This window comes from Procambarus clarkii, chromosome 20, assembly GCF_040958095.1.
Source record: "Procambarus clarkii isolate CNS0578487 chromosome 20, FALCON_Pclarkii_2.0, whole genome shotgun sequence".
Classification (NCBI taxonomy): domain Eukaryota; kingdom Metazoa; phylum Arthropoda; class Malacostraca; order Decapoda; family Cambaridae; genus Procambarus; species Procambarus clarkii.
In genome coordinates this window covers 25,170,977-25,190,393 of record NC_091169.1, presented here as the reverse complement: position 1 = coordinate 25,190,393, position 19,417 = coordinate 25,170,977, and the positions used below count along the sequence as shown (strand labels likewise).

General features: G+C 45.4%; 1 protein-coding gene across 2 annotated transcripts in view; it reads left to right on the top strand.

Moving 5' to 3' along the window:
* The window catches only part of Polr2H (DNA-directed RNA polymerases I, II, and III subunit Rpb8), a 293,413-nt gene that overhangs the window by 79,930 nt on the left and 194,066 nt on the right, over window positions 1–19,417 (top strand). Inside the window, exon 2 of one of the 2 annotated variants that reach the window (XM_069327767.1) lies at window positions 15,074–15,164. The exons of the other annotated variant lie outside the window; for it this stretch is intronic. Coding sequence (XP_069183868.1) covers window positions 15,074–15,164 — 91 coding nt within the window. The remainder of the gene's footprint in view (window positions 1–15,073; window positions 15,165–19,417) is intronic. 2 annotated transcript variants of the gene reach the window in all.

Genomic DNA, 19,417 nt, shown 5'->3' with positions numbered 1-19,417 from the left:
CATACACTCAGGAGTATTGGAAGATACTCTTCAATACTTCTTGTGTCAAGGAGTGCTGGACCAACCGGGCTGTGGTGGATATGTGGGCCTGCGGGCCGCTCCAAGCAACAGCCTAGTGGACCAAACTCTCACGAGTCAAGCCTGGCCTCGGGCCGGGCTTGGGGAGTAAAAGAACTCCCAGAACCCCATCAACAAAACATCAACCAGGTATGACTAACCATCCTGCGAGATGGGGGTTATTAGATGAACTCACAGCTACCTCTTGATCTGTGCTGTGTAGTCCTGCAGAATATGGTAGCAGGTCATTACTGCTCGCACCTAACTTAACTAAAATAGCTTGAGTCTTCTGTCTTTGAGTCAGTAGGAGTCACTTGAGCAGGATAGTGTTGAGTGCTCTCTGACAGTCAAGGAAGATGCAGTTTGCCCACTTGCACTCTCTTGTATTATTGTCTCCATGTTGTCATTGAACTTCAGTTAATTTGTCATTCAAAAATTTACACGACTGAATCCATGTTGATGTTCTTTGAAGAAATTATATTAATTAAAATGTTCTACCTTTTCCAGATCAATCCCAGAAGTAACTTTTATGAGAAACTATTGAGGGAGTACTGTGGGATCGATCCTGCGTCTCTGGTGCATTTACACAACCAACTGCGACACTTGTAGATCACTCCTTAATCATGTCAGCATTGTTGACATTAATAAAACAGCTGTTGAGTTTCGAAGCACTACGAGGTTGTTAACAATAATAATAACCTTGGATTGTGTTGGTTCGAAGCCCATTAAACTGCTTAATAAATGTAAACAAAGCCGCCATGATTAAGGAATGATGTACAGGTTTCGTAGATGGTTGGGTGAATGTTTGATGACTTGTGGTCGTGGACTCCCTAGGCAGCCACAGTACTACTCAACCACGTGCTTGGTTCAGTAGTACTGCGTTGATATCACCGATTGATATCACTGATATCATTGATTACTTGATATCACTGTTACCATCCCAGATAGCGGCTACAGGCAGTCTCGTCCACATGGCTGCTCTAGCAACATGGTAGTGTGCGAGAATGCTTGAAATCTAACAATATTTCCTTTAGGGAAATAAAAACATTATTTCCCCTTAATACTAGGGGACAAAATTGTCAAACACTCGGGCGGCTAAACTCTGGGTTCCTATATAATGGGAACATTGATATCACGAAGTTCTTTTAACGTTGAGAAATGTAATTTTAACAGCATTTTTAATATTGTGTTACAAGTTGGTGAGGATGGCTGGAGGCTTGTTATACAGGGCCAGCGAGGCGCTCGTGGCACCCTGCCACATCTTGCCACGGCAACATTCCCCAACACTTTGACTCCCACATTCTGGTCACACACACACATACACATACATACACACATACACACATACACACTCACACACATACACATAGTAGCCTATCCAGTGATATGCCAGGCTGGCCAACATACGAACGGCATTCAGAAACTTGTGTAAAGAATCATTCAGAACTTTGTATACCACATATGTCAGACCAATCCTGGAGTATGCGGCTCCAGCATGAAGTCCATATCTAGTCAAGCATAAGACTAAACTGAAAAAGGTTCAAAGGTTTGCCACCAGACTAGTTCCCGAGCTGAGAGGTATGAGCTACGAGCAGAGACTTCGGGAATAAAACCTCACTTCGTTGGAAGACAGAAGAGTTAGGGGGGGGGACATGATCACCACATTCAAGATTCTCAAGGGAATCGACAGGGTTGATAAAGACAGGTTATTTAACACAAGGGGCGCACGCACTAGGGAACACAGGTGGAAACTGAGTGCCCAAATGAGCCACAGAGATATTAGAAAGAACTTGTTTAGTGTCAGAGTGGTTGACAAATGGAATGCATTAGGAAGTGATGTGGTGGAGGCTGACTCCATACACAGTTACAAGTGTAGATATGGTAGAGCCCAAGAGCTCAGGAACCTGTACACCTGTTGATTGACGGTTGAGAGGCGGGACCAAAGAGCCAGAGCTCAACCCCCGCCAGCACAACTAGGTGAGTACACACAGTGATGTGGTGGAGGCAGACTCCATACACAGTTTCCAGGAAAGACAGTCAACCATGAAGCTTACTGGAGCATGAATGGTGAGTGCTCAACGTTGCAGAATTATATGCCCTGAAAGAAGCCATCAGTTATGCAATTGAGAACAATTTACATGATGTCATCATTCATACCGACTCTAAATCTTCGCTCCAGACATTGTTATCCAGCCAGCACAGAGATAATATACAACTCATCACTGAAATCATACATATAGGAAACAAAGCACGTAATCTAGGGCTGTCAATCATCATAAATTGGATACCAAGTCACACTGGCATAGATGGTAATGAAGAGGCAGACTCACTAGCAAGAATTGTCACTGCTTTAACTGTTGTACAGGTAAAAATACCTCCAAGTTTCTCACAGATTAAGAAGCAAATCAAGAAGAAAATACTCCAATTATAAGTCGCCACAGAGCCAAAGTAGCGGATGGAAGACCCACTGTGATGTGGTACAAACAAGCCACTGGGTACTACTCTTTCAATCCTGGCAAAAAACCTATCCAGAGACATTGCAGTAGCCATACACAGACTCAGACTTGGCTACAAGTGCTGCTGGTAGGTAATAAACCCAGTAATTAGTGTCATATCTGTGGAACAGAAGCAGCGGCGCCACTATTGCACTACTTATGCTACAATGTGAAGCAACTGAAGCCCTGCGCGTCAAACTCAACATTCAACTAACAAGAGCAGCTGCATTAGATGTAAAATCCACAGCGACCACAATGGTTAGAAAAAACAGTTGAAGAATGGGACACACTAGTGAACATTGTGCATCTATATCCCCACTAAGATAATGTTATTAAAACAATACTAAAACTAGTGCGAAAAGAAGGAAATTCTACCTTCATTAACTCAGTTACGGGCTCACTATAGCCCGTGCTACTCGGACATTTTATTCCCAGTAGCTGACTCTAAAACAACAACCACCACCACCATCCCCTTTCTCTATCACCACCACTCACCACCACTCTCACCAACCGCTAATCTCACCACCACTCACCACCACTCACCACCACTCACCAACCGCTAATCTCACCACCACCCGCTTCCATCACCAGCCCCCCCCCTCCCCCTTCCGTCACAGCCACAGACAGAAGCAACAAACAGAAGCCGTCTATAAGGGGGAGTTCCCCTCGGTGGTCACCATGGCAACCATTCATGAGAGGGCCAAGGGGACGGAGTACAAGGACTAGGGGGAAGGGGGAGGACAAGCGTCGTCTATTCTTAGTCCCCGCCTCATTACATACTCTTCTGGTAATGAATAAGATTGTTGCGAGTGTATCAGCTGGGAACGGGAGTGCCTGTCATTGTATGACTCATGAATGAACGCCATCGTGAGTGTATAACTTAGCGAGGGTGGTTGATAATACACTCAGTGTGTCGTCTGAGTCTATTGCTCTTAACGAAGGTAATTATGACTATAAATATCTCATGAACAAATGACATCGTTTGTGAGTGTATTAAATGTTTCAGCTAATTAACAAGGGGGTGACTGTGGCCGAATAACTGTCTTCTGAATGAGTGACAGTGTATATGGTTGTATGAGTCACTGAAATATAGTGCTTATGACTGTGTGAATGAATGACAAGGATTGTATAACTGTCTCTTTAATTAATAAAATACTTGTAACTGTCTCTTTAATTAATAAAATACTTGTAACTGTCTCTTTAATTAATAAAATACTTGTAACTGTCTCTTTAATTAATAAAATACTTGTAACTGTCTCTTTAATTAATAAAATACTTGTAACTGTCTCTTTAATTAATAAAATACTTGTAACTGTCTCTTTAATTAATAAAATACTTGTAACTGTCTCTTTAATTAATAAAATACTTGTAACTGTCTCTTTAATTAATAAAATACTTGTAACTGTCTCTTTAATTAATAAAATACTTGTAACTGTCTCTTTAATTAATAAAATACTTGTAACTGTCTCTTTAATTAATAAAATACTTGTAACTGTCTCATCAATGAATAAAGATACTTATGACTCATTGGCTGGTGAATGAGCAATAAAGGTGAATACTTGACCGTGTATAACTCTCCCGTGAGTGAAGGAGCGTGATAGCGACAATAGATAACTGTGGATCATGAATAATAACAAACGGATTCGATTCCCGGCCTGAACAGAAACGGTTGGGCACGTTTTATTTCACCTACTGGCTCTGTTCACCCGTCAGTAAATAGGTAATGAGACTGTTGTGGGTGTTGCATCGTGGCCAAGGACAGTAGTTCGACCCTTGGAGCCCTTGTGACTCACGTAACTACCGCTCACAGTAATTACGTGGTAACAACAGTTAATATTATGGTACAGACAAGTTCCATTCCTTGTCTTATAAATAACTCTTGAATGGATGGTGGCAACATGTTCCGTTTTCTTTCCTTCCCATTTTCTCGCATTTCTGAATTTTCTCTTTTTCTCTTGATTACTCTTCCTCACTCCTCCCTTCCACCTCTCTACCTCCCTCACTCTATGAGGTTTCCTCCTCTCTTTCTCCAATTTCTGTTTCGTTATAGGTGCAATCTTGGTTGACCTGGCTAGTACAATCTTAGTTAACCTCGCTCAGGGTGGTGGTAATGGTGGTAGGGAGGCTGGTGTTGTTTTTGTTGTTGGTGGTGGAGGGGGTTGTGGTGGTTGTGGTGGTTGTTGAGGCTAAGGTGATGGAAGTAAGGCTTCAGAGACGCTCACGGCTGCATACAAGGTCATATTTACTTACTGGAATTGGCCAAATAATCTTCCGTCAGGTTATATTTGCCATGTGAACCCGCTCCAAATCTCGCTGTTTCAAATCTATTCGTGATTCGATATACATTCTATATACATGTGATTCTATATATATTCGTGAGCACAACGAACTCACAGAAACTTGATATTTGTGTGTGCCGGTGAGCGTTAGTGTGAGGTGTGCCCCAGTATTGGGCAGCACCACTCATCCTGTGAGTGGACACACCGCCATAGTGACAGTATTGGGCAGCGCCACTCATCCTGTGAGTGGACACACCGCCATAGTGACAGTATTGGGCAGCGCCACTCATCCTGTGAGTGGACACACCGCCATAGTGACAGTATTGGGCAGCGCCACTCATCCTGTGAGTGGACACACCGCCATAGTGACAGTATTGGGCAGCGCCACTCATCCTGTGAGTGGACACACCGCCATAGTGACAGTATTGGGCAGCGCCACTCATCCTGTGAGTGGACACACCGCCATAGTGACAGTATTGGGCAGCGCCACTCATCCTGTGAGTGGACACACCGCCATAGTGACAGTATTGGGCAGCGCCACTCATCCTGTGAGTGGACACACCGCCATAGTGACAGTATTGGGCAGCACCACTCATCCTGTGAGTGGACACACCGCCATAGTGACAGTATTGGGCAGCGCCACTCATCCTGTGAGTGGACACACCGCCATAGTGACAGTATTGGACAGCGCCACTCATCCTGTGAGTGGACACACCGCCATAGTGACAGTATTGGACAGCGCCACTCATCCTGTGAGTGGACACACCGCCATAGTGACAGTATTGGGCAGCGCCACTCATCCTGTGAGTGGACACACCGCCATAGTGACAGTATTGGGCAGCGCCACTCATCCTGTGAGTGGACACACCGCCATAGTGACAGTATTGGACAGCACCACTCATCCTGTGAGTGGACACACCGCCATAGTGATAGTATTGGGCAGCGCCACTCATCCTGTGAGTGGACACACCGCCATAGTGACAGTATTGGGCAGCGCCACTCATCCTGTGAGTGGACACACCGCCATAGTGACAGTATTGGGCAGCACCACTCATCCTGTGAGTGGACACACCGCCATAGTGACAGTATTGGGCAGCACCACTCATCCTGTGAGTGGACACACCGCCATAGTGACAGTATTGGGCAGCGCCACTCATCCTGTGAGTGGACACACCGCCATAGTGACAGTATTGGGCAGCGTCACTCATCCTGTGAGTGGACACACCGCCATAGTGACAGTATTGGGCAGCGTCACTCATCCTGTGAGTGGACACACCGCCATAGTGACAGTATTGGGCAGCGCCACTCATCCTGTGAGTGGACACACCGCCATAGTGACAGTATTGGGCAGCACCACTCATCCTGTGAGTGGACACACCGCCATAGTGACAGTATTGGGCAGCGCCACTCATCCTGTGAGTGGACACACCGCCATAGTGACAGTATTGGACAGCGCCACTCATCCTGTGAGTGGACACACCGCCATAGTGACAGTATTGGACAGCGCCACTCAACCTGTGAGTGGACATACCGCCATAGTGACAGTATTGGACAGCGCCACTCATCCTGTGAGTGGACATACCGCCATAGTGACAGTATTGGGCAGCGCCACTCATCCTGTGAGTGGACACACCGCCATAGTGACAGTATTGGGCAGCGCCACTCATCCTGTGAGTGGACACACCGCCATAGTGACAGTATTGGGCAGCGCCACTCATCCTGTGAGTGGACACACCGCCATAGTGACAGTATTGGGCAGCGCCACTCATCCTGTGAGTGGACACACCGCCATAGTGACAGTATTGGGCAGCGCCACTCATCCTGTGAGTGGACACACCGCCATAGCAGCATGTACAACACTCCCCAATAGGAAGAAAACCCGCTGGGTTGTTGATCCTGTCACTTGTACCCAGACACAGCTGGGACTTGCTTAACTGTCTCAAGTGAACATCACAATATCGGGGCCAATGACCTCTCTCGTCACACCCCTGGAAGTGTTCAAGACTTTTTGTACCTTCTGGGGAAAGGTTGTATCGGCTGCAGCTGTTGTTGAACCGGTGTTACTGTGTATAATCAGAACATGATTTCCAGCTGGTTGACAGCGATCAGAGGCGTTTCATGTCAGGTGGTGAGTGTATATCTGTGGAGAGATCCAGCGGGATGATTGGGTGGTGGGTTGGTTGGGGCAGATGTTATGTGGGGAGGGGTTGAGGTAGGGCCAGGGGAGGGGTTGAGGTAGGGCCAGGGGAGGGGTTGAGGTAGGGCCAGGGGTGGTGAGGTAGCATGTGTCGGGGAGCAAGAGCAGCACCCCGCGGGCCAACACGTGCGGTTACAGCCACCAGATGGTTACTACACCAAGGTACGCGCCTCAACCCACCCTCTGCTGCCTCCCACACACACACACACCGTGCGTGTGGTAGATTTGTTGATACCTGGTTGATACCTGGTTGATACCTGGTTGATGGGGTTCTGGGAGTTGTTCTACTCCCCAAGCCCGGCCCGAGGCCAGGCTTGACTTGTGAAAGTTTGGTCCACCAGGCTGTTGCTTGGAGCGGCCCGCAGGGCCACATACCCACCACAGCCCGGTTGGTCCACCACTCCTTGGAGACAGACATAATAGGGGGGAAAATAGATTGGTTAGAAGACGGGGTCCAAGAGGTAATAGCTCGATTCTGCAGACACAAATAGTAAACACACATGAAAATGTCAATGTGTGGGATGAGTTAATTGGTTGTTAATATGGGAAACTATGGGTATACTGGTGACTCCTGCGTTACAATACCTCATATGGGGTCATAAGAACGTTGCACGAGACCTCTGGTTTCAAGTCATTTATATTCTAATATTTCTATTCTTATATCTAGCTAACCATGCAACCACATCTAGGTGAGTACACACACAACGGAACTGTCTGGTCGACACCTCTGTCACCTGGCGTCTTCACCAGCCTGGTCGACACCTCTGTCACCTGGCGTCTTCACCAGCCTGGTCGACACCTCTGTCACCTGGCGTCTTCACCAGCCTGGTTGTCACCTGTCACCTGGCGTCTTCACCAGGCTGGTTGTCACCTCTGTCACCTGGCGTCTTCACCAGCCTGGTTGTCACCTCTGTCACCTGGCGTCTTCACCAGGCTGGTTGTCACCTCTGTCACCTGGCGTCTTCACCAGCCTGGTCGACACCTGTCACCTGGCTTCTTCACCAGGCTGGTCGACACCTCTGTCACCTGGCTTCTTCACCAGCCTGGTCGACACCTCTGTCACCTGGCTTCTTCACCAGCCTGGTCGACACCTCTATGATCCCTGCTTATCACTCTGGAGACCACATCATACCATCATACCACAAGCACTATGGTATGATGCATCTCATATACCAGACCTGTGAGGGCACCCAAGCTCGGTCTAGTGTCTCAGAGGACGCGGGAGAGCTGGAAAGATGCAAAAGAAAGCTATGAGGATTATCCTCTGATGCTCCGTACAACTTCCTTAATAAACACGAGGGAGGCACTGAACATCCCATGTGTAAGTGATCGTGTCATTGAAATTAATGCTTTAGTTGGTATCGGGAGACTTAATAGGCTCACCCGCTCCAGCCCTGCACTGAAGCCTTCCAAGCCTGCTTTCTGGCAGGTCAACATCCTTCCAAATAGATTACCAGAACCGCCGATCTACACAAATATATATAATATTCATCATGTTGACCAGACCACACACTAGAAGGTGAAGGGACGACGACGTTTCGGTCCGTCCTGGACCATTCTCAATCGACTTGAGAATGGTCCAGGACGGACCGAAACGTAGTCGTCCCTTCACCTTCTAGTGGTGATCAACATACTTCAGCCACGTTATTGTGACTCATCGCCTGCAATATTGATCATCTCTACTAAGAGAGACAACAACGACACTACCCTGGAAACACAAACCAAAACTGTCTCTATTTTCCGCTTGTTACAACTTGTAATAAAGCTGTTACATCTTGGCTTAACGTGTTTATGACGTATTAGAACGTTGTTACAACTTGCTATATTGCTTGTTATAACTGGTTAGGAAGTGTTAAAACTTGTTCGAACGTTGTACCAACGTCGTAGTTTCGGTGTGTGTTTGGCGGGTATTCTGCCCCATAGGAAATCATGCTTTTCCTAATTACTGTCCTACTTTTCCCACTCCAGAAGCTGGTTAAAGAACAAGCCTTGCTTCGACAAGAAGCAAAGTACAATGCCTTAAGCACGCTCGTAAATTATATACACTGATGGCTTCTTGCAGGAGTCGTGTGGTGCAGGTGGAAGTGCAGTTGTTGTGACAGCGAGAGATGGCTCCTCCTATGAGAGTGGAGCGCATACCAATAACTGGGGCCTCAACTCTGCAAACAGAAATGTTTGCCATAATCCTTGCACTCGAACGAGTATACGAGTCCAAAGTCTACACGTTAATTGTAAGCGACTCCTTGTCATCCTTGGCTGCACTCGGCTTCCCAAGGCATAACTGTGTCTGATGCTGGACACAGATATAATGAAATGATGAATGATGCAGTCATTGTCTCCTATGGATTCCTTCCCATACTGGTCTGTGAATGCATGATACAAATGATGAGTAAATAAAATGATTTAATAGATTTAGCTAAATGTAAGCTCTGTCAGCAGAACTATTCGCATACTTTGCGTCATTATATAATGGAATGTGAACAAATCGCGGAATTCAGAGATAACACCATCAATGGTGTCCAAGAACTGTGTAAGTATTTCATTCATAATAATGTGCTGCCGGGAATCTTAGCCAAGTATCCAAAATTTGCTTACAGCCTGCACATGACTGTAAAGCTGCCGCCCAGTTGGGTGGGTGTGGAGCACATGACTGTAAAGCTGCCGCCCAGTTAGGTGGGTGTGGAGCACATGACTGTAAAGCTGCCGCCCAGTTGGGTGGGTGTGGAGCACATGACTGTAAAGCTGCCGCCCAGTTAGGTGGGTGTGGAGCACATGACTGTAAAGCTGCTGCCCAGTTAGGTGGGTGTGGAGCACATGACTGTAAAGCTGCTGCCCAGTTGGGTGACTGTGGAGCAAGACTAGTAACTGTGTGACTGGCTCACCGTTGATGTAACTGTCCTTGTATAAAGACTTGTAACTGACTTTTCTTGAACCACTTTTGATATTAAAAGACAAATAATATAGACAATGAAATTATGTAACTTGTTTTACAAATTCCTTAGCCAAATGAACCGTGGGGCGCATAATGGGTTCCTGAACCCATTATGTGCTTCCGTAACCCTTCCCGCCACTAACTACAGGATGGGTATGGGGTGCAAAATAGGTTACAGAAACTAAATGATTGTACTAGGTGGGCGGCGCCTCGTTCACACCGCCAACTAACCTTAATTACGAGTGCTGGCGCGAGTCTACTGAGCCTGCTGGCATGGCTTCAAGTCGCGTCGTTCCAAAGACTTGAAGACCTGTTCGAAAGCTCTACTGTCAGCCTGACGTGGACGGAAGAGCGACGGTAAAGCTTGCTGCAGGTCGGCGTTCGACCCCCGACCGTCCAAGTGGTTGGGCATCATTCCTTTCCTCCGTCCTACCCCAAATCTTTATCCTCATATCTCTGTATAGTTGTGAGAGCTTAGTGTTTTTTTTCTTAATAATTACCTTACCTTCAACCTAAATTAACCTAACCTTACCCAACGTAATGTAACCCAAACCAGCGTAACCTAACCCAACTGACCCTAACCTAACCCAGCCTAACCAAAGTAATAGATTGTAAGCTATGATAACTAAGCTAGATATGTACGATTTTAACAGGCAGGAAACGAGGAGCTTCAATCCTCTTAAGCGTGACAAAATCACATTGAGAGCTCTATATTAAACAGTAACACAGAGCCACAATACCATAGGCTGGTGCTCTGTTGTGCTCTAATGTCATTTTCAAACAGCTTAATTACTTTGGTAGTGTAGAATTATTAATTATGAGGATGGGCGCCACGCGTCGACATTCTGTGATTACACATCACAGTTGACCTCTTTGATAAATGTGTCACGTGGTTTGCTGATTTACATGTAAATTGTCACGTGCTCCTGCTAATTGATGACCATTTGTCAATGCTTGAATATATATATATATATATATATATATATATATATATATATATATATATATATATATATATATATATATATATATTTTTAGGTATACAGCAGACCTGCCCCCCTCCTGCCTCCTCTTTCTTCTCTTCCTTCTCTTCCTCCTGCTCCTCCTTCTCCTCCTCTTCCTCCTCTTCCTCCTGCTCCTCGCATGAATCACTCCTACAGCTCGTTCATCATACACATTAACAATGTTGTTACACATTTTACTTCAAAAACTAGAAATAACTTTCTTCAAGCTGAGGCTGAGATGACTTTTCAAAAAAGGTGTCAAACACCTACAATTGTGTGCTCAATAACCCACTGGACTGTGCAGGCGATGAGTCACAATAACGTGGCTAAAGTAAGTTGACCAGACCACACACTAGATGGTGAAGGGACGACTACAACGTTTTGGTCCGTCCTGGACCATTCTCAAGTCGGTTCCTTGAGAATCGACAGTCTTAAGTCGAATCGACTTGAGAATGGTCCAGGACGGACCGAAACGTCGTCGTCCCTTCACCTTCTAGTGTGCGGTCTGGTCAACCACTGGAGTGTATGTAGAACAGATCTCTAACACTGTCCACGGAGGACAGAAGAAATGTATATATGCTGTTTAGCGTTGTAAATATGTATGACCACGATGGTAATCTACCACGATGGATGGTAGATATGTATCTACCAGTCTGTGGTAGAAAATGAGGTTGGAAACATATCTACTCAGGTTTCCTGGGTGGCCAACCCATATGTGTTCCCCAGTAATCACACAATGGTTGTTACTCTCTCACACAGCCCCAGTAACCACCCAATTTTCATCTATATACTTTATAAATATAACTTTGAGTGCAGAGATTGTGTGCATAGATTGAGTATTTTTTACACACAATTTATATTCCCTTTGTAATGTCTTTCATTAATTTATACACTTGGGGTATAGCTCTCCCTTCGTTTCAGGTTTCTAGAGATAATTTAGACAGTTTCCCCCTCACTCTAGCCTAGTGGGACAGGAAGTAGTGAGGTAGTGGGTAATTAACGAGACCTGAGCCGACTGGCTGGCCCACACAGACTGGTGCTGCTGCTGCTGCTGCTGCTGCTGCTGCTGCTGCTGCTGCTGCTGCTGCTGCTGCCTTGATATCGTGCCAGTTAGGCCAGGCTAATGTAATCTGGCGCTGGTCCAGAGGCGTGTCATGCTAACGGTAACAGCAATGGTCTTACAGCAAGAAGTGCGCATGTTTGTGTGTTTACCTGTTAGCGGCTACGGGGTGGGGAGGTCCAGCTCTCTATTCCCTGCTCCTACAGTGGGGTTTACCTAACTATCTGACGTTCGCGTTCTGTATTGTATTTGCTGTTGAAGATGTATGCGTGGAGGTGGCTCCCGTGACTTCTTCTTTCTGTGCAAACTACTTGCATCATATGATTTGTTGCTTACTTTTCTTGAAGTCATTTGCGTTTTCAGTTCTGTTCTCTCCACTTGAAGTTGATGCCTTTGTCAAACTCATCAACTCTCCTTAGTATTATGTATGAAGTGATCATATCCCTTCTTCTCTTTCTCTTCCTTAGTGTTGTCCCATCCTAGTAGCTAAGACGTCGTAATTTAAGACTTGTCTTAGTGCAAGCTTCTCTACCTGTTCCAGTCTTTTGTGATATACGAGGTGTGTGTGTACTCACCTAGTTGTACTTACCTAGGAGTGTTTGCGGGGGGGGGGGTGAACTTTGGCTCTTTGGTCCCGCCTCTCAACCGTCAGTCAACTGGTGTACAGATTCCTGGGAGAATCCTGTGTGTACTCACCTAGTTGTGCTTGCGGGGGGTTGAGCTTCGCCTCTTCAGTGTTAGTTCTGATTCAAATTAAAAATAAACATTAAATTCATATATAATATAATGGAAAAGTCTATCATTCCTTAAACATTTGTCTAATATAATATTTCAGGAAAATTCTGCTTGTCGGGCAACTTTGCCTGTTTGATACACTACAAATATATACAAATATATGCTTATATATATACAATATACAAATGTATGCTTATATATATACAATATACAAATGTATGCTTATATATATACAATATACAAATGTATGCTTATATATATACAATATACAAATGTATTTGGTATATATAGGCCTTGATTGGTGTACTTACCTAGTTGTACTTGTGGGGATTGAGCTCTGGCTCTTTGGTCCCGCCTCTCAACTGTCAATCAACTGATGTACAGGTTCCTGAGCCTATTGGGCTATATCATATCTACACTTGATAAGGAGGTGTGGTGGGTTGCTTGGGTTTATGCGTTTCTGGTTGGGCGAGACAGTTGCATTTTTTACGTAGTGGCGAATGTAAGAGACCGGCTGAGCCCTTCTCACGAGTCTCAACCACATCTGTGCACACCTGTCAGGGCCACACCTGGGTACACCTGTCAAGCCACATGTGTGAGCATTTGTATAAGACACTTGTGTATTAAAATCAGGCTTAATAACCTCTAGACGTTGATTAATTAGGGCCAGGATGCATTAAACATTAATTAACACTGACGAAACCTCTACATCTTTCAACAATCATAGCGGCTTTGTTTACAGTTATTAAACACTTTACGAGCTTGGAAACTTGACAAGCCGAGGTTATTATTGTTGTAAATAACCTCGTGGTGCTTCGGAACTTATAAACTGTTTAATAAATGTAAACAAAGCCGCCATGATTGAGGAATGATGTACAGGTTTCGTAACTGTTTCCCGTAAATGCTTAATGAATGCTGACTCGGGTCGTTGCTAAGTCGCATCATTGGAGGTTACCAATGTTATTTGATCAGCCAGGGGGCCAGATTCACGAAGCAGTTACGCAAGCACTTACGAACCTGTACACCTTTTCTCAATATTTGGCGGCTTTGTTTACAATTATCAAACAGTTACTGAGCTCCGAGGCACCAGGAGGCTGTTTATAACAATAACAACAGTTAATTGGCAAGTTTTCATGCTTGTAAACTGTTTAATAAATGTAAACAAAGCCGTCAAAAATTGAGGAACGATGTACACGTTCGTAAGTACTTGCGTAACTACTTCATGAATCTGGCCCGCAGGTTCGTAAGTTTCTTGCGTAACTGCTTCGTGAATCTGGCCCCCAGGTTCGTAAGTACTTGCGTAACTGCTTCGTGAATCTTGCCCCCATATTCGTAAGTACTTGCGTAACTGCTTCGTGAATCTGGCCCCCAGGTTCGTAAGTACTTGCGTAACTGCTTCATGAATCTGGCCCCTGGTGTCTCGATCCGCCACTCCGTAAACAACGGCCCTGGTTAGTGGTACCAAAGGAGGACAGTCTGAAGGAACTCGCTGAAACTATTGAGACCGTGACGGAGAAACCGGCTATATTACGGCGTATTGTTAACGGATTGGTCGATCCCGTGACGCACTCGCCGAATTATGTCAGAGGACAAGTTGATACTTGCTCCTTGTCAACCTTGGAGTAGTGTGTTGACACACGCACGCACGCACGCACGTGCCCTTGAGTATCCAGCTCCAGCCTGGAGTCCATACCTATTTAAACACAAGACAAAGTTAGTGAAGATTCTCAGAGGAATTGACAGGGTGGACAAAGACAAACTCTTTAGCACGGGTGGAACACGAACAAGGGGACACAGGTGGAAACTTAGTACCCAAATGAGCCACAGAGACGTTATTAAGATTTTCTTCAGTGTCAGAGTAGTTAATAGATGGAATGCATTAGGCAGTGATGAGGTAGAGGCTGACTCCATACACAGTTTCAAGAGCCCAGTAGAGGCCCAGGAACCTGTACACCTGTTGATTGACAGTTGAGAGGTGGGGCCAAAGAGTCAGAGCTCAACCCCCCCCCCCAAGCACAACTAGGTGAGAACACACACACACACACACACACACACACACACACACACACACACACATGCAAGTGAATTACACTGTGTTATCATGTGTCAGGTGGTCAGTATATGTGCGTATGTTTGTGTATCGTCTTGTCAACTGAACATTATGAGTCCACATATCCATGTGTCACACGAGTATGTATACATGTGTCAAACTATGACACTCGGCACCACAAACAGGCACAGGAATGCTCCTTATAATATTGCTTTGATAACATTTCCCCCGCGGCCTCTAATTCTAAGTTGTCTTCTTTTCCAGGTAAGAGTTACGTATGAGGACGGTAGCGGACGGACGGACAGAAGAACGGGCGTCGCTGCCCGTCCGTCTGAGGCTCAGACAGGTGTCACAGGTAAGAAATCGCAGGCCCGGCACCCGCTGAGAAATTATCTCAGTGCCTGAACCCTCTAAGCACACTGCATTAAGGATCAATCTCCCACACCATCAACAGTAACGTTAAAGGGAGAGTATATGTTGTTTTAGATTTAGCTACTTAGAACAAAGTGTCCATGTAGCACGGGCTATGGTGAGCCCGTAAGAGAGTATGGTAATATAAACACTACCTTCCACCACTACCTGTCACCACTACCACCACCTCCACCCTCAGCCACCATGCTCACCACTCACCCTTCACATCCACCACCTCTCTGGAATCCGCACCTTTGGAGCATGTAACGAATGGTAAACAATTATAGAGGTGTTTTTTCAGCAAAATTAGTGTCTGAGGTATGAGTGTTAAGCTATGAGGATAAGGGAACTACAGCTTACAGCCCTGGAGGAGAGAAGAGATAGAGAGGGATATGATCACAACATACAAGATACCGAGTATTGGTCGACATATTTAATGCACTGAAGAAGCTGTGGAAGCAACATCATTCTACAACTCGAAAAATACAAACTAACAGCAGAATAGTTAAGGTGTAAGGTAAGAGACCAACAAGGCCAGGAGGCGGGACATGAAGTGAATAAATAACACGATGTTTAACAGTGATAAATTCCCAGACATAAGACACAATGAGATCTCTTGAGGGAGAAAAAGGATGTGAAGGATGTTGGGCTAGTGAGGTCAGACGACCAGGATACTGATCCCTGCAGGGATCCAAGAGTTCCACCTTCACATCCAAGAGTTCCACTATAATACTTGTGCTCTTCAAGTCACTGGTGCTAAGTCCTGCCTTGAGTACTGTCCAGTACTCAAGTCTCCTGGCAAAGCAAGAGAGATTTCTAAAATGAAGGGAGTACAGAGAACCTGTATGACACGCATAGACACGATAGAACATCAAAAATATTGGAACCGTCTCAAAGCTCTCAAAATGTACTCTATTGAAAGGAGACGAAGTATCACATATACATGGATGATACTGGAGGGCCAGGTCCCAAAATTACGCGGTAGAATAACAACATGCTGAAGTGAAAGATATGGAAGGAAATGCAGAATAGAACCAGTGAGGAGTAGAGGTGCTATAGGCACAACCAGAGAGCACTGAACATCAGAGGTCCGAGACTATTCAACACCCTCCCAGCAAAGATAAGAAATATTGTTGAGACATAAGTGGACTTGCTGGAGAGAGACGTTCCAGGATGAAATACAGTCTAGGAAAATCCCGTAAGAGAGCCTAAACGATTCTGAAACACATGAAGAAATAATGCGCACAAGCATCTTAATGTATTTCATGTGAATGCTAGATAGTATTTATCTATAAACACCGATATATGTTTAAATACGGGAAACATCCCTCACAATCACTGGCAGGTCCTTGACAAAAAGAGAGCGATATTATCTTAGCAAATATACACATAGTGTCAGCAAGGCGGACAGCCCGCCTGTTGTCGGAACTATTTCCCATTTCTAAGCTTTTGCTTCACCTGAACCTCTCCATCTGATTTACTCCAAATAAAAAGAAACATGACCACCGCACCCCCCCCCCTGTCACGACAACCAGCCCACCAGCCCACGACAACCAGCCCACCAGCCCACGACAACCAGCCCACCAGCCCACGACAACCAGCCCACCAGCTCACGACAACCAGCCCACCAGCCCACGACAACCAGCCCACCAGCCCACGACAACCAGCCCACCAGCCCACGGCAGGCACCTCACCAACAAGTAAAGTGTCTGTGGTAGATGGTAACGATGAAGTCATAAGTGAGGTCACTTGAGTTGACGGAGGTGAAGACCAGGAATGTTGAGGTGCGTGTTGTACCCTGCCTCATCTCCCACCACCCGGACACACACACACACACACACACACACACACACACACACACACACACACACACACACACACACACACACACACACACACACACACACACGCACACACACACACACACACACACACACACACACACACACACACACACGCACACACACACACACACACACACACACACACACACACACACACACACACACACACGCACACACACACACACACACACACACACAGATGTGTGGGCTGCAGATGACGCAAAATTAATGAGAAGAGTTGTGACAGACGAGGATTGTAGGATCCTCCAAGAGGACTTAAACAGGCTGCAGAGATGGTCAGGGAAATGGCTACTGGAGTTTAACACCAGTAAATGTAAAGTTATGGAAATGGGATCAGGTGACAGGAGACCAAAGGGACAGTACACAATGAAGGGGAACAGCCTACCTGTAACGTTTCGAGAAAGAGACCTGGGAGTGGATGTGACACCTAATCTAACTCCTGAGGCACATATAAATAGGATAACGACAGCAGCGTACTCTACACTGGCGAAAATTAGAACTTCATTCAGAAACCTAAATGAGGAAGCTTTTAGGGCGCTTTACACTGCCTACGTGAGACCCGTCTTAGAGTATGCCGCGCCATCATGGAGCCCCCACCTGAAGAAACACATAAAGAAACTGGAGAAGGTTCAGAGGTTTGCGACGAGGCTTGTCCCAGAGCTACGAGGGATGGGATATGAAGAGCGGCTGAAGGAACTGAACCTTACGACACTAGAGAAAAGAAGGGAGAGAGGAGATATGATAGGGACATATAAAATACTCAGGGGAATTGACAAAGTGGAAATAGATGAAATGTTCACACGTAATAATAACAGAACGAGGGGACATGGGTGGAAACTGGAAACTCAGATGAGTCACAGAGATGTTAGGAAGTTTTCTTTTAGCGTGAGAGTAGTAGAAAAATGGAATGCACTTGGGGAACAGGTTGTGGAAGCAAATACTATTCATACTTTTAAAACTAGGTATGATAGGGAAATGGGACAGGAGTCATTGCTGTAAACAACCGATAGCTAGAAAGGCGGGATCCAAGAGTCAATGCTCGATCCTGCAAGCACATATAGGTGAGTACATATAGGTGAGTACACACACACACACACACACACACACACACACACACACACACGCACACACACACACACACACACACACACACACACACACACACACACAGATCGCTAAGACCGTCAGTAGTTTCAAAGCGTTATATGACAAAGAGTGCTGGGAAGACGGGACACCACGAGCGTAGCTCTCGTCCTGTAACTACACTTAGGTAATTACACACACACACACACACACACACCTGAAGGAAGGAACTGAGCCTTACGACACTAGAAAAGAGAAGGGAGAGGAGGGATATGATAGGAACATATAAAATACTCAGGGGAATTGACAGTGGACATAGACGAAATATTCTCACGTAATAGTAACAGAACGAGGGGACATGGGTGGAAGCTGGAAACTCAGATGAGTCACAGAGATGTTAGGAAGTATTCTTTTAGCGTGAGAGTAGTGGAAAACTGGAATGCACTTAAGGAGCAGGTTGTGGAAGCAAATACTATTCATAATTTTAAAACTAGGTATGATAGGGAAATAGGACCAGAGTCATTGCTGTATACAACCGATGGCTCGAAAGGTGGGATCCAAGAGTCAATGCTCGATCCTACACACACAAATAGGTGAGTACACTCTCTCTCTCTCTCTCTCTCTCTCTCTCTCTCTCTCTCTCTCTCTCTCTCTCTCTCTCTCTCTCTCTCTCTCTCTCTCTCTCTCTCTCTCTCTCTCTGTCTCAACCACACCCATCAATAAGAAAAGCCACTATTTGTTGATGGTGCCACCAGTATCCAGACACAGCTGGGACTTACTAAACAGTCTCAAGTAAAGACTGTCAAACAAGGAATCAACATCTTCCATCCCTCAAGGTTGGCTTACCTCGCTGGTACAAAGTTGGGCACCCTCTTTTGAGGCGAGTATCTATAGTTGACGTAAAGTGCTTTCTTACCTCAATGTGCATTTATTATTCTGCACATATTTCAAATGTGTCTTGTAATTTGCAACTCCTCCTCCTGAAATGTTAGTATTTATAGCAACTGTTTAGTGGAAAGTAACAATATGTAGTGATAATGCATCAGTAACCCACTTTTTGTACTATTTATATCATATAGTCCGGGAAAGAACAAAGCTAAAAACCAAACCTAAATATTCCTAGGCCTTGTATAGCACATATATGTACTATATTAGGCCTAAGAATGTGTTTATTAGGCCTAGAACTGCTAGGAGAGGTTAGGTTAAGTCTTATATTGATATTGATGTTATCAAAGTTTCTTGTTTGTCC